Source organism: Ictidomys tridecemlineatus, chromosome 13 (genome assembly GCF_052094955.1).
Source record: "Ictidomys tridecemlineatus isolate mIctTri1 chromosome 13, mIctTri1.hap1, whole genome shotgun sequence".
In the NCBI taxonomy this organism is placed as follows: domain Eukaryota; kingdom Metazoa; phylum Chordata; class Mammalia; order Rodentia; family Sciuridae; genus Ictidomys; species Ictidomys tridecemlineatus.
Window position 1 is genome coordinate 95006912 of NC_135489.1, and position 16751 is coordinate 95023662.

General features: G+C 39.6%; 1 protein-coding gene across 6 annotated transcripts in view; it reads left to right on the forward strand.

Moving 5' to 3' along the window:
* Fam120a (family with sequence similarity 120 member A) overlaps nucleotides 1-16751 on the forward strand; it is a 167946-nt gene that overhangs the window by 79032 nt on the left and 72163 nt on the right. For all 6 annotated transcript variants that reach the window (XR_013429932.1, XR_013429933.1, XR_013429934.1 and 3 more), the window contains exons 2-3: nucleotides 3461-3707; nucleotides 6821-6903. Coding sequence is in view for 2 of the 6 variants with exons in the window: in XM_078030623.1 (XP_077886749.1) it covers nucleotides 3461-3707; nucleotides 6821-6903 (330 nt within the window). In the remaining 4 variants the exon portion in view is untranslated. The remainder of the gene's footprint in view (nucleotides 1-3460; nucleotides 3708-6820; nucleotides 6904-16751) is intronic.

The window sequence follows — 16751 nt, forward strand, 5'->3', positions numbered from 1 at the left end:
TTGTAGTTGTAGGTGGACAGAACACCTTTATTTGTTTATTTATATGTGATGCTAAGGATCAAACCCAGTGCCTCACACATACTAGGCAAGTGCTCTGCCACTGAGCTACAGCCTCAGCCCCTTCTTGTGTTTTTAATGTCCTGTTGAGTTTCCATTTTCTCAGATAAGGCATAATGAATTTTAACAGGTGGAGGGGTGTATGAGAATTCTAGAAGTTGAAAGATCCTTGAAGAGCCATCAGGTTTTACCTTGGGGATTGTGCAGGTTATCTGGCAGGTTGGGTATGGAGTCTGAGCTGGAGCCCAGACATTTCCACGCTTCTTGGAGACTCAGGAGAATGGACCTGCTCCTGCCTTTGCTGTAGGTTGGATGCCTCCCTTTTGGGAGTGGCTCCTTTATCTTTTGTTTCAGGACATTAGGTCTCATAGTCAGCTATTTGTTTCATGCTCTGTGTACTTTGGGGAGGGTTAAGATATTGTTAATCATTTGCAAATTAGAGTTGTAGTGAATTATTAATGGTTTATGCACTTTGCTTTTGAATGTCAATCTGAAATTGAATATTCTGAATGAGCATTCTGTAGGCTGGGGAGAGGAGGTGACTGAAGAGCTCCATGTATCATTTTCCTTTAATAAGGTTCTACTGGATTTCCGTCTCTAATAGAAGATTGTATCTTATTAATCTTTAGATAATTTAAGAAATCTTCAGAAACCCACAAAAATGTGACAGTTTTTACTTCTTTCAGTTTTTACTGGGTGTCTGCTGTCCATAAAGATGCACTCTGGTCCTTGTCCCCTGGGGAGAGCCAGGTCAGACTGCCCAAAGTGCTGTAGAGTGTGGTGTGCTTTCTAATAGGACACCACCAGCTTTTTAAGCATAATTATGTTCCCTGATACAACTGTGTTGGGTTTTGCTTTTTCCTTTCTACCCTGGTTCCATAAATACAGTTTTACGTAGTTGTGAATACATCATCCCGTTGTGGTACAGCCGGAAATTGATTTAAAGTTGAATTTAATTTTTCATTCAGTACAGTCACCATATTGTATTCTTGAATGATTTGATATTTTATTGTGGCATTTTTCCCCACATTTCTCCACATCCACTGTGGTTGCTGTATGTGCCTGTCTCCATAGTGTTAATTTGCTTCTTTCCTGTAGAAGTTAATGTGATCATTTTTATGCTTCTAATATTTTATTTGATGGTTTGGTTTTTCAGGCTCTATTTCCTGGAGTGAGGTTACTGGGTCAAAGAGTATGAATGTTTTACAGCTCTTGAGATATAATTGCCACCGTTTTACAGCGCTCACAGCATTATTTGAAAGTGATGGGTTAGACCTCAGCCAACTCTTAGACTTCATCTTTGACCCCAGGTGGAGTTCATTGTGTGTCTCTGCTGGGCATGTGCATGCCCACTTTGGGGCCATTGCACTTGCCCCAGGTCTGTGTGGACAGGCTCCTGGAAACCCTCTCAGGGCCTCCTCTTTCTTCAGGTCTTTATTGAAAACCACCCTGCGTTAGAAGGCTTCATTCCATTCTGATACAGCACCTGTGGGAGTTCTTCTCCATCCCATGAATTTGTAGCCCAAGGACTGCGAAGAGTAAGCAACTGGGAGATGAGCCGTGGGCAGCTGGACTCCCTCAGCATGGAAGTGGATCTGCTCTCAGTCAGTTTCTTGGAGGAAGGGTGCTAATAAACTACCTCACAGATATAAATCTGGAATATGCATACTCCTGTGTTTTTGTTCTGTATCACCACCTACAAGGTGCATGGATCTAAAGAACCAGTGGTCACCTGCCTTTTCTAGAAGTCCTGGGAGGAGAGGTGGGAGTGGTGACTCATTGTCTCCTCTCATTTTCGGGCCTGTTTATAGAGTATACAGACTTACTATTAAAGATATCTGGGAAACAGCCAGTGATTTCTAGTGATTTTAAAACACAACACCACTCTAAATACAAAGTTCTGTGTAGTAACATTATTTAAGGTAAAGAACTTGAACTTGGAGATTACCATATCTGGAAGTGAGAGAATAAAGCTGGCCTGACTTTAGAATTTTTTTAAGCTGTACTTTTCGGTCATTGCTGGTGTTTAGTGTTTTTAGATTTAGGGATAAAACAGCATCCTCTTATTCTAAGGAAGAAAACTCAGGAAGTTATGTTTGCTTTAAATAAGTATCTTCCAATAGGCTTTCTTTGCCTCTCAGATTTCATTACAGCTAACATTTCAATAAGATTTAGTAACCACTTGTATTATGAAAGTCACTGAGAACTGAGATTAAGTGCTGTCCAGTGGAATTTTCAGAACTGATGGAAATGTTCTATTCTTTGATATCCAGGTATTCTGTTAGGTACTGGTCATGTCACTGTCTAATGTTGTAAGTTGATTTTGAGTTTAATTTTTTCCTCAGTATAGTCATTTTAGGTTAAGGGCACATGTGTTCCTCCACGAAGGCTCTGTAGAGAGTTAATTTTCCATTGTTAACTGAATCACCTGATTTAGTATAAAAGTTTGTTCTTTAAAATACTTTATCTAGGGGCTGAGGTTGTGGCTCAGTGGTAGAGCACTTGCCTGACATGTGTGAAGCCCTGGGTTCATTCCTCAGCACCACATACAAATAAATAGATAAATGAATAAATAAATATCCATTTACAACTAAAAAATATTTTTAAAACAATACCTTATTTATTGTAGAAACAATAGATAAACCTTCCAGGATTTTTGTTGGAAAAATGAGCATAATAAATAGCAGAAAAGAAATCAGTGGCTTTGGACTTGAAATATTTTAGAAGAACATTTTTTTCCCAGTTATTTCTGGGACTGTGGCAATTGCAGAGGACTTTCTGCTTTTCAGAGGCGTTGCTGCTCTCTTTCCTCCATGGTGTCCTAGAAATCTGAGCTGGTATGTATGCTCCACGGTGGGGATTCAATAGAAATAAAGAACATTTGGCTTACATTTTTCATCACTAAAGTGACAGTGATTTAGAGCTAGGAGAGGGATAATATTCAGCCTTTGCGTCTTTTAAAAACCCTTCTGATTCTTGTACCTATTTGGCACATTTGGTTTATTTTGAAGAAATTGTTTTGTTTGCATGGAAGGCAGATGGCTTCTTTGTCTTCTATACTCTATTTTCCTTCCCTTTTCCCTCCCTCGTTCTGTTTCCCTCTCTTCCTTCCTTCAGAATAGTATCATGGGTCATCCTGCTCTGTATATTTTCAAGCAGGGTGATCTTTGAACTTCACAAAATGGAAACTTAACTTGCAGTCTAGATTGGGATCATAAGTTACTGACAGGAGGTGACTTGAATCAGATTTCCCACAGAGACTTTCTGTCGGAGCAGTGGACTTTTTGACTATTTGGCTTTTTTGGATAGTCTGTAATTTTCCAGCTTCTGTACAGACATGTCTGCTGTTGAACATTCTGCTGCAAGTTTTACCACATCTGATGAAGTTTTCTTCTCTGTGCAGGTTGCACAGAGCATTGAGGATCACCATCAAGAAGTGATTGGTTTCTGCAGAGAGAACGGTTTCCATGGCTTGGTGGCCTACGACTCCGATTATGCACTGTGCAACATCCCCTACTACTTCAGTGCCCATGCCCTCAAGCTGAGCCGCAACGGGAAAAGTCTCACGACAAGCCAATATCTGATGCATGAAGTTGCCAAGCAACTGGACCTGAACCCAAATCGTTTTCCTATTTTTGCTGCTCTGTTAGGTAGGTGGAACATAGTGAAAAAATATACTGTGAGCATTCTGATCTTTGAAATACTTCAGTGCTTGAATCATTTGGTTGTATATCTTAAATTTAAAAGAACCAATGAATAGGCTCTTCCTTAGCATTCTTTACTTCAGATTTTTTGGCATGACTGACAAAGGGGTGTTTTTGTTCTTAAGAAATCATTTACGTGGGCTGAGGATATAGCCTTGCATGCACAAGGCACTGGTTTCAATCCCTAGCACCACAAAAAAAAAAAAAAGAAAAAGAAAAAAAGAATTCATTTATGTAGTGTGTTCTATCTGGGCTGAAAACTTACTTTGTGAATAAATTTAAAAATTTTGGGAAAATAACATTTTTTATTAGGGCATTTAAGCCTTTGGCATAAATTATATTAATTATATTAATAATAGAGGAAAATATGCCATGCAGTTAGCACTGTTATGTTCTCCACCATCTTTAGGATACTCACTACTTAAAAGAAAAACAGGGCTGGGGATGTGGCTCAACTGGTAGCACGCTCGCCTGGTGTGCGTGCGGCCCGGGTTCGATCCTCAGCACCACATACCAACAAAGATGTTGTGTCCGCCGAGAACTAAAAAATAAATATTAAAAATAAAATTAAAAAAAAAAAAAAAAAAGAAAAACAATTGCCTTAAAAGGAAGAATAAAAATTAAGTAAATTTATAAATTAAAATTCCTTTGGGAGAACTACTTATGTTTTAATCAATAAATGTTGAAATCTGTTTTTTTTTAATATTTATTTTTTAGTTTTAGGTGGACACAATATCTTTATTTTACATTTATGTGGTGCTGAGGATTGAACCAGTGTCTTGTGCATGCTAAGCAAATACTCTACCACTGAGCTACAACCCAAGCCCGAAATCTTGTTTTAACTAAGATTTTATATATTAATTTCTTTCCCTTAATAAGTTTCCAAGAGTAATATTTATTCTTTGACTCTGTGTGGTTATTGTTTTTCTTATCTCTTGTGTCATTTATTTTTCTGTGCTTTCTGTGTGCACGTCTCAAGCTCTCATTTGCAGAATGTGTAATAATCGTTTCCACATATAAAGTATATTTAGGAGTGATTAGACTTCCTAATTCTTGTGATTAGACTTCCTAATTCTGATGGGACTTGGGGCTTTTTTGGGCACATGGGAGAGACCTTTTGGAAACTGCATGATCTTTTAGTTTGTATTCTATAGAGGTTAGCAGCCTAATGTGGGCTGCTTTTTGAGAGGGAAATTACATGGCAGAATTCATAGAAATTTCTAGTTGTCAGAAAGATTTCCAAAACAGTTTTAAGTTTTATTATATAATGGCCAATCAACAAAATTCCGATTTTGCAAGTTTGTTTATGTGGATCTAATTTCAAATGTAAATTTTTAGAGAACTTGTGACTTTTGGGATTTGAAGGTTTAAAACTAATCTAAGTGTGTTTGCAAATATTAAAATACAAAAGGATACTTCCTTTGATGTTAAAAGTGAGTATATGGGTAGCACATTTTATGAAAAGTTCTGTATTTGCTTAGGTTATGAAGAATGACTTCTGTATGTTAGTGAACTTTCAAAGGTTATGAAAATTGCATGTTCTTAGAACATGGATACCTGAACTAATTTGAAATGTGAAAGATACTTTTATTATCTTATTTAAGAAATGTTGAATATGTTTTTTGGGAGGTGGTAATGCCAGCTTATACTTCTCTAGCTAACTACATTGTGAACTTTCGAAATAAATGAAAATCAATAATAATATTTCACCTAATTAATTTGAGTCTTGGAGTCTCTTCAGAAAGGTTAGGCAAGTTACAGGTTAAACTCTTAATTTTAAGAGTGAGATTTTCTATTTTATTTTATTTAAAAAAAATTTTTAGTTGTCAGTGGACCTTTTTTTTTTTTAAAATTTATTTATCCAGTGCTGAGAATCGAACCCAATGCCTCACACATGCTAGACAAGTGCTCTACCACTGAGCCACAACCCCAGCCTGAGGTTTTCTATTTTAGAAAAGAGAAGGCTCATTTTTCTTTTTTCCTCCCAAAATAGAAAGTTTATACTTTGGTTTTAGGAAAGTTGAGTGTAATAGTCATTCATATATTTAACTCAAGTTTTCACAGAGTCTGCCTTGGATGTTAGAATTGGCTTAATATTTTTTTCAATTTAAATCTTCACAAAAGACCTCTGACATTTCATGTTTAAAAGTAAAATAGTGCAGTCCAGTAACAGCAGGAAGCAACACAAAGCACAGTCAGCCTGAGCAGATCAACGGGACATCCTGCTACTTCATTGCCTGTTTTATATGGTGATGCATTTGGAATATTAAGATGTAGCAGTGTTGCATATGATCTCAGCTTGTTTTTGCTTTCTGTTAGCAGCTAATTAATGAATCTGCTGTCTTAATGTGGAGGTGATTAAGTCATGTTAGAAAAATCAAGAGTTATTTAGGAAATTGCTGTTTTTAAGTTGCATAGAGGTAACTAACCTACAGATGTTAGTGTATCAGGCATTCAAGCACTACTGGAAAAACAGTATTCCCTCAAAAATACAGTTTGTCTCAGTTGAAAGCTATTCTTATTTGGTGACTGACAGCACTCTAGTGATAGGTGGCATGGGTGAGAATTGTTTTAGGATGTGCCTTCTCACATGTAATCAGGGATAGTGACCAATAGTCATTGACATTTGTCATTTAATTTTGCTAAGGAAGATTTTATAATTGTGCCGATTCCACATTTGACTGTTGTTCCTGGGTGCACAAAATTTTGAGCCACAGCTGTTTCTCGAAGAGATGAACACTTGAATTTGGCTGGTATTTGGCAACAGGGTATTATCAGACTGACTTTTTGCAAATTGATATTTGTTTAACACTGGGCTGGAAAGTTGCTTAGGTTTGTAGTTCTATGCAGTCCTTAGTGTGGATGTTGTTGAAACTTTACTGGAAGTTCACATTGTACTTGAATTGGTTGTATGTTGCTTTATGTTAAAAAGTAAAGAAATATTCTCCTTTTCTGTTTGGAAATTTTAGTGATATATTGACAAGCAAGCATGTAGTGAGTTATTTAGGCATTTCTGTGTCATTTGTTACTATTTTACGTGATTCATGTTTGTATTCTAGGAAATCACATACTACCTGATGAAGATCTGGCTTCCTTTCATTGGAGTTTACTTGGTCCAGAACATCCACTAGCCTCACTGAAGGTACAGACTTCATTTGATCTCCACCATCTATAGCAGTCAACTCTTAACTTTTGCTTTTACGCTAATAATTATAAGTCACGCCCTTTATTGTAGAAGGAAATGGCAGTTAGCAGTGTCATGTTTCCCCGTCTCAGGAACTGAGCAGCCTTAAAGAACAAAAAGAACAATCCTCCTTTCTTTCCTGTTTCCAACGCCTTTATGTTAGTAAATTGTCAGTTCCCTGAATTCTCCTGGAGGAATGCTTTGTGCCTACTCAGAAGGAAATCTTTGAGCTAAAGTTTCTGAATATTAATTTTTTCCTTGCAATATTCACTTTCAACAAGTGTTATATCTGCTACTCATATCAATGTCTTTTAGTATAGTCTGAGAAATTTCATAGCTTTCTTACCAATTTTCTGCAGTTATAAAACAGTATAATTTAATGCTTATTGGATGATAAGGGAGACCCAAATTCATTAGAGAACTGGTTCATTTGTACTTTTTCTTTTAATTAACAATATATTTTCTTACCTTTCTTTCAATTTTCTCCCTGTTTATGATAGTAATGAACATCAGACAAGAGGTACTTCACTCTGATTTTCTGAAGTGAGGCAGTTTATGTGTTGATGTGAGCTAATAGTAATGAGTGAGATTGGTAGGAGCCGCCAGGACACTTCATCTTGCTCTCGCTGGTGATTCCTGTGATTGTAATTGTCACTTGTTGGGTATAAGTGCCTTGGAATTAGGAAGACAGGTAGGTGGGCTTTATATCTGTTTCTAGCTCTGAAACTAACTATTTGGTCTAGGCAAGGAGCGTGGAAATGAATGTTTTCTACCGGCGGCGGACTTTCTTGCGAAGTTCTTAGTTCTTGAGAATGGCCCTCTCTCTATAAACAGTTTTCATTGGTGTTGACTTCAAATTGGAGTTTTTCTTCCTATACTTTCATTTATACTTAACTGTTGATTCCTGAAGTTTCAAGCATACTCTGTCTGCTACAGCTTTCATTTTGTTCCTTTTTCATCTTTTGTTGGTGTGCTGCAGAACATTCTCCCTTTAAAAATTTTTTTTTTTTTTGGTTATAGATGGTCATAATACCTTTATTTTGTTTATTTAGTTTTTTTTTCTCCAAATGTGGAGCTGGGGATCGAACCCAGCTTGCTAGGCAAGCGCTCTACCACTGAGCCACTACCCCAGCCTATGTTCTTCTTTTTACTCTAATAGTTTTAGGTTCAAACTGTTTTCAACTTGTGTTTGAAAGTTGGCTTTCCCGCCCCCTCTTATTAGAAATCACTTGTTCTTTCTTTCTTTCTTTCTTTTTTTTTCTTTCTTTCTTTCTTTCTTTCTTTCTTTCTTTCTTTCTTTCTTTCTTTCTTTCTTTCTTTTTTTTTTTTTTAATCTTTTTTTGGTCCTTGAAGGAGAAAAGTTTCTATTTGTTATGGGCAGTAGAGTCCCTCCCATATGTTCTTAGGATTGAAGTGGTAGGGTCTGAAGTGTTGCCCCTCAGCTCTCCGGGATACCACGGCTGACCTGCAGACTGGGAGAGTGCAGTCTGTAATCAGTGGTACTTCAGAGAGCTGCACCCATGCGCATTGAGGCTGGTAAGCACTGTGCTTTTACAAGTGGAGATACTCGTGGAGGCTTGCTTCTCTCTCTCTCTCTTTTTATTTAATCTTTTATTGATCTAATTTTTTAAAAATACACGACAGCAGTGGAATGCTTACAATTCTTATTACACATATAGAGCACAATTTGTCATATCTCTGTATATAAAATATATTCACGCCTATTTATGCCTCTATACATGTACTTTGTTTTTTTTTGCATTACAATTCTTAATACACATATATACCACAATTTTTCATATCTCTGTAAATATGTTGACACCCAATTCAAGTCTTCAATTTTGGCTCAATAATTGTTGGTATCTTGCAATAAAGTGTGTGTGTGTGTGTGTGTGTGTGTGTGTGTGTGTGTGTGTATGGCTCTTAGGGTTTAGGTATGAAGCGCCCCCGCAAAGTTCCCAAGCCAGTGCAGAAATATTTAAGAGGTGAAATAATTGTATTATGAGAGCTGTAACCTAGTCACTTGATCCTAGTTTGAATGGGCTAAGCTGGGTAGTGACTGCAGGCAGGTGGGGTGTGGCTGGAGGAGGTGAGACAATGGGGCTGTGCCCACGAAGTGTTCATTTTCCCTGTGGCTCCTCTGCTTTTTGGCCATGGAGAACAGCAGTGCTCCTCCACCACACCCTTCTGCCATGAGGATCTCCCTCACCTTGGACCCAGAGCAATGGAGTTGGCATTCCATGGACTAACCTTCTGAATACATGAGCCAAAATAAACTTTTCCTTTTGTAAATTGTCTTGTTGGGTATTTTTGTTACAGCAACTCTGGAGATGAGGCATGTTTGAAGCCAGCCTCAGCAACTTAGTGAGACTTTGACTCAAAATAAGACATTAAAAAAAAAAGAAAAAGGCTAGAGATATAGTTCAGTGGTGAAGTGCCCCTGGGATAAATCCCCAGGAAACCCCCACTTAAAATAAACTAAAATAAAAAGCTTTGTTTTTACTCAGACTGGAATCAAATTGCAGATACTAAAATGCTCCACCTATGGAGACTTTGGCTTGCATCTCCACCACCTAAAAATAAAGACGTTCTTTCAGTCATTTTGCTATTTATTGTATCAGTTGAATTATTAATAATTCCCTAGAACCATGAATTTGAATATTAAATCCATGTTCAAATTTTTTCAGTTGTTCTCCAAAAATTATTTATGGTCGTGGTGTATTTTTTTTTAAGTCAGGATCCTGTCAAGTGTTATGCATTGTAATTGTGTGTATTTTTGAAATGACAAAATGGAGCAGTGGTTCAAAGAAACTTTTCCAGTTACTTGATAAGTTGTAGGATTTTTAGTCACATTCTGAAATACAAGCACTCTGGCTTTGAGATGATTTTAGAAATTGCATTTCTTGCCACTTCCATGTTTTGACCTTTTTTGGGGGTGGGGAAGGGCTACCAGGAATTGACCCAGAGGCACTCAACCACTGAGCCACATGCCCAGCCCTATTTTGTTTTGTATTTAGAGACAGGGTCTCACTGAGTCGCTTTTACTGAGGCTGGCTTTGAACTCGTGATCTTCCTGCCTCAGCCTCCCAAGCCACTGAGATTACAGGCATGTACCACTGCACCCGGCTCATGTTTTGACCTTTTATACACACTTTCTGTGCGCAACATCATTTTGGTCATCTTAATGTAGATGGAAGGAGTTAGATGAGATTTTTTTCCACCATGAGCATTACTGGTTTGCAGAATTGCATATATCCCATCTGCTATTTTAGCTATTTTTTCTGTCAGTTATAAAATGTATCTTTTGAAAATTTATATAGTTGCTTATATTCGTAATATTCTTGAGAATTTTAATTGGCATTTTACATTGGAGCTTTTCTTCCTGCATATTAACTTACATTTAAAACTTTGTTGATTCCTGAAGGTATAAGCAGACTTCCTCTGCCCCATCTCTAGTTTTGTTCGTTACTATTTAAAACAGCTTTTCTGAGGCTGGGGTTGTGGCTCAGCAGTAGGGCACTCGCCTCACTAGTGCAAGGCCCTGGGTTCAATCCTCAGCACCACATAAAAATGAATAAATAAAGGTATTGTGTCCAACTACAACTAAAAATATGAATATTTAAAAAGTAATAAAACAGCTTTTCTTTTTCATTTCTTACTGTGTGTTACACATTAAGTGCTCTGAATTGATTAGGTAATAAATTCATATAATACCCACCTCTGTAAACAATAATCTAACAGATTGACTTTGGAAAAATGCTACATAATGTGATAAAAGGCATGGATCAAGAAGGCTCAAACTTAAGGATGCAGAACCAGATAGCCTTAAAATTATCCTACATACCATGTTAAAAAAAAATAAGCAACTAATAAAATTTCCAAGAAAATTTTGTTTTTTTACCATCTGAGGGGAAAAAAAAATCACAAAATACTGTAGATAGGAAGTCATCAGTGGTCTATAATTTACTTAGTTTGGAATCCTCAGTATACTGGCAATGGTGAATTTTAATTTTTTAAAAATTTGTCTTGTAGATAAGTAGCATTCTTAGACTCATCATTTGTTTATTTTATTTTTTTGTGGTGTGGGGATCAAACGCAGCACTTGATGCATACTGGGCATGTGCTCTACTGTGGAGCTACCCGGCTCCCACACCCAGCTCTGAGGTTCATCTTTAAACATGTCTTTTCCCACTTCACCATGTGCCTTGCCATCACTGAGCTTTCACCCAACCAGTACAACATCTGGAGGCCATGAGGTTCCTTCACTGTCTACAGCTCTGGTTCTGCTAAAAGAATGCTATGTTTACTTTGGGGCTGTATGTGCTGAAATTCTCAAAAATGATCTGAATCGATCAGGAAAGAAAGCTGAAATGTTTAAATCATTGGATAATATTTGCAATGAGTAAAGCTGGGACCGGGAACAAATCCTATTTTGTGCTGCCCTATTAGTTAGTGAATCATGCTTATTATTGGATTGTGAATGAGATACTGGACATGTTTAGGACCCCAAATTGTGAGAAGGCAATAGGAAATAACGTGGTTATTCAAGTTTTAAGGTTTTTTCCGAGCTCATTGTAAGTATTAAGAACTGCTAGTAAGCTGGGTGTATTAGTCAGCTTTTTGTTGCTGTGACCAAAGTAGCCGATAAGAACATCTTAGAGTAGGAAAAGTTTATTTGGGGTTCACAGTTTCAGAGGTTCAGTCCATGGTCAGCCAACTCCATTGCTTGGGGCCTGAGAACATCATGGCACAGGGTGTGGTGAAGGAAAGCTGCTCAGTGCCAGGGACAAGACTATAGTGTTCACCCATGCTCCACCTGCCTACAGTTACCACCCAGGGGTCCATTCAAATTATTAACGTGATTCAAGTTAATTAATGTATCAATTCAAATTATTAATCCATTAAGTGGATTAATCCACTGGCAATCTTACAGCCCTCATAATCTAATCATTTTAGTTTTGAATATTCCCACATTGCCTAACAAGTGTGCTTGGGGGAGACATCTTTAGATCCAAACCTTAAGAGTGGGCTTCACATTTTTAGATTTAGAGGTAAAGAATATTCCATTTGTGTACAGGAAAATGGAAAGCCTTTTCATATAATTTGTACAATTCTAGGGCAGGATCGGGTGAGGACCTTCTAAGATTTGGTAAGCTTTATAAATGAAAGAAAGAAAAATAGTGTTATATATTACCCCTATTCTTCTGGAGACGGAAGGTCCCTCACTGTAGTCCTGGTGGCCCTGTGACTGGGCTAGTCCTCTGAGCAGGGAGTCTGGCAGCAGCAGAAACAGCAGACTAGAGCCATTGGGTGGGGCCTGAGGGCTGGTCACCCAAACCTGAACCTGTGCTTTGTTTGCTTTAGGTAAATTATTTTCATTGGCTATAGACACTTAGAATATTTTACTTACCTGGAATAGTTGGAAATTCTATTTCTAAACAATGGGTAGATCCTCACTTTTCCTGATGCAAGGTTTATAAAGAGTCATAGACTTAAATAAGTGGAACATCCTTGTGTGTGTCTTGACTCTGTCATCATGGTGAGCCCTTGCTGTATTCACAATAATAAAAACCAGGTCTGTGTTTTGGCCTTTTGAAGAGGCGCCCAGTGCTAGTCCTACCCTGGACTGCTGTGTCCATTTGCTTGGTCTTGATGGGGTAGAATGTTCTGTAAGGGTCATGGGAGGCCTTGGGTGGACTACGGTTCCAAAAGCTGTCTGGAGCTTGGGCCTGACTTCTGCTAGTGCCCGGTGGTAGGGCAGCCAGTCTGCCTGGGTAGGAAGAACAGTGGCTCGGCAGGTTGCTGCTGCGGACCTCTGTAACCCACACGATGGGTGCTCCCAGAGGGTGTGAAGCTGCAGCTGCCAGCCCTGGTGCAGGGCTTCAGATATAAGAATTTTTTTATTTTGGGTATTTTATTGTTTTAATTTTTAAAAAAATATATATTTATAGTTGTTTGCTGGCTTTACTTATTTTTTTAAATTGTAATTTCTTGTTGCCTGTGGTCTTCCTGAGCCTTTCTAGAGTGCTTGCTTCATCTGGGTGTTCTGCTTTCTCACTTGGGTGTTATAAGGCTTCAGTCAGAGTGTTATTTGCAGATCACTGTTTTCGTTTTACTAGTTTTCTGTTCCTGAACTTCATGTTCAGCTTCATGTATTTTAGTTTCTGTCCCTGTCCATTGTTCTGGAGCCCCAGTAGCCCTGCCTCCTTTCCTGGACCTCCCATCTTGCTTTGGCTGTCCTTGCCCCCAGCTTCACTGCCAGCAGTCGATGGCTTTCTGACGACTGGGTCTGCTTTGAAGATATCCCTGTCCACTCTTGGAGAAACTCGTCTCCCGTTTCAGTGGTAAACACGAACCAGAGACTCCTGGAGGTGTCTGTCCTTCCCTCCCCTGGGTCCTCCACCACAGGACTCCCCTGCCTGACCCTCTCACTGTGCTTCCTCTTGCAGTTCAGGGAATGCCCTCCAGCTCCTGGCCTGGCCTGGCCTCTGTCTTAAGGCTGTCCTAGCAGTGGCTAGTTCTCAGTCATCTCCTTTAGGAGCACCTTATCCTGAGGGCAGTCTGTCAAGGCACAGCAGGAAAACTTTGTTTTAAATGTGCTTTACTAGGAGCGTTGGCTGTGGCTCAGCATTAGCACACTTGCCTTGCATGTGTGAGGCTCTGGGTTTAATTCTCAGCACCACATATAAATAAATAAAATAAAGATCTGTAAACAACTAAGGGAAAAAATATTTTTTAAAAAATGTTCTTTACCAGAAGCCTTCTCCAACTTTACATTTTTTTATGTCTTCGTTGTGTTGAAGCTGTGTGTCCCTCAGAGCCAGGGAATAGCAGTTGGGTCTGATTCTGAGTAGGAAGGAGGCTGGGCATTACAGGGTCTCCAGGACCCAGGAACAGAGAGCAGCCAGCCCTCAGCCTTGCCTTTCAGAGTGGGATCATGGCACCTTTGACACCTTTAAATATATCAAATATTCTTCCTGTTTTTCAAAAAGCTAACCTGAATATGGAGAAAAAATGGAGGAGGACAAGATGAGGTGGTTCGGCTAACCCTTCTGGTCTTATTAGTTGCTCTTTATAGTTTTTATATTTCTTTGCTATTTTTACTGTCATTTGAAGTCTGATAGTAGCTCAGGTCCATCTCTTGAGGCTTCTCAGATGGACGCCCTGGGTGCTGGATTTTATTTAGAGACAAGGTCTTGCTGAGTTGCTAAGTGCTAGCTGAGGCTGGCTTTGAACTCTTGATCCTCTTGCCTCTCCCTGGGATTACAAGTGTATGCCACATGCCTGGCTACCTGTGTGTTCTCAATGGTTCATGTAAACCCTCTAGAGTACAAATTGGCTGTGCGGGGCTTTAAGCTCTGAGGTCTTGAAAACCTGCATTTAGTAAGAAATTTATTCTTTGCTCATTTTTTATTTATATGTGGAATTGTTGAATGGAATAATTTTAAATACAAGACTAAACAAGACTGCTTTCCTTATACCTTCCAATCAGAGATTCCTTCTCTTTTCTTTTTTTAAAAATAAAGGTGAAAGGCGTGCAGTTCTGAGGAATTTGCTGGAATATGGTGGGATGCAGGAATAGCTTTTCTGATTATGTTTTAGAGGTTATGATGGGTCCTCTGTCACAATGCTGGGAAGAGAGGGACATCATATTTCTTTTAGAATGCTCCTACATGGAGGGGATCAGACTTCTTTGTGGTCCTCTTCTTGCAGTAGATGGCTGGCTAGTATGGGCAGGGCCCCCAGAAGGAGACCTGCTCAGTCTGAGTGGGTCTGAGATGTGGTGGGCGAGTGGAGCACTGGGGTTGGGGAGTGAACGCAGGACCTCATGAACGCTCGGCAAGCGAGTTCAGCTCTTCAGAGGCCCCTGGAGGAGACGGAGGAATCATTACGCTGGAATGTTCTGGTTTTATTTTGAATAAGTCGCATAACATCAGTCTTAAAAATAACCGTGTAAACACTTTCCAGCTCATTTCCTACCCTTCAAGGCTGAGGCCTCTGCCCTGTACCTCACCTGCCTCTGGCACTTCCTGCTCAGCATACCCACTTGGCTCTGAATGTCATCACAGCACTGCTTCCTTATCCCTGTCCCGCACTGCCCCTTGTCCCAGGTGGGTGACAGGTTCTGCCCTCACCTGCTGACCGCACGTTGGAGGCTCCAGGGCAGCTCTCATCCTGGAGGAGGTCACTTTTCTTGATACCCGACCACATGTTGGTCCCAGCAGCTCCAGGCCTGAGTGTGTGTGCCCTCTGGCTTCATGCCTCTGCCCCCCGGCCTCTCCAGGTTGGCTTCCCTTCCTCATCTTTTTGCCATGTCTGGGAGACACTGGCCTCTCTGCCTTTGGCATGAACTCTCTTCATCTTTACTGGGACCCACAGCCTGCAGGTTGTTTTTGCCTCAGCTTTCTTTAGTGGAGTCCCTTCTTCTCCTTGCCTGGACACTGGGTGCTCCCACAGCTACTACTAGAGTAATCCTCTCCCTCTTTGTTTTCAGTAAAGCTTTATTGAGATATATTGTTCACATACCATAAAATCCCAGGACTTCAGACAAATTAATGGTTTTTAGAATTTAGAGTTATGCAATCATCATCCATATCTAATTTTAGAATATTTTTGTTTCCCTCAAAAGGAACCATCTACTCAATAATGTTCTCCCCCCCCCAACCCCATGGCAAACACTAGCATACTTCTGACTCTGTGGCTCATCTATTCTGGACATTTCATTATAAATAGTCATATAATATGTGGTGTTCATGTCACGTTTCTTTCACTTGGTATGGTGCTTTCAGTTCCTCGTTGTGACATACCTCGGCCCTGCATTCCTTTTTATGACTGAATAACATTCTGTTTTATGGATATGCCACAGTTTATCCATTCATCAGCTGATGGGCATTCGAGTCATTTCTACTATGGGGTGATTCTAAACAATGCTGCTGTGAACATGTGTGCACAAACTTTTGTGTGTTATGTTTTCAGTTCTCTTGGGTGTAGACCTAGAATTGACTTGCCTGGGTCACGTGGAAATACTGTGTTTAATGTTTTGAAGAACCACCATTCTGTTCTCCACAGCAACTGCACAGTTTACCTTCCCTCCAGCAATGGGTGAAGGTTCTGATTTCTCAACATCCGTGCCAGCACTTGTTATTGTCTGCTGTTTTATTTTAGCCACCTGCTGAGTTCAGTGAGATTTCTCATTTTGGTTTTGATATGTATTTCTCTGATGACAGTCATGTTGAGCTATTGTGTTTAGTGGTCATTTCTCTTTGGATAATGCCTATTCAGATTCTTGGCCTACTTTTAAAGAGAGTTATTTGTCTTTTTATCATTGAGTTGTAAGAATTTTTAATACATTCCAGATGCAAGTCTTTTATCAGATATATGATTTGCAAATATTTTCTCTCCTCCCATGGTTTTATTTTCTTGCTGGTGTCCTCTGATAGCTCTCAGACTTGAGCTCTCTCCGCATACACTTACACTGCTTGTGGGTCTATCACTCACTTGTCCTCACTTTGTCATTCCCTGCTCCCCTGGCCCTTTAAACAGTGCTTGAGGGCCCACGTCCTCTGGTTGCATTGTTCCTGGTCCTCTGGTACTCCACTGTAGCACTGTCCTTAGAGCCACCAGCTGGTTCTTGTCTTCACCTGGAAGGACGCTCTTGGTATCCTAAACCTGAATCTCCTTCATTTCTCTTCAGCCTCCATTGCTGACAGAGGTGACACTTGGTGCTGGCTTTCTAGAGCCTCACTGGCCTCCTGGTAGAGCATCTTAAACCGGCTATACCACATGGCCTGTCTTACCTGCCTGCC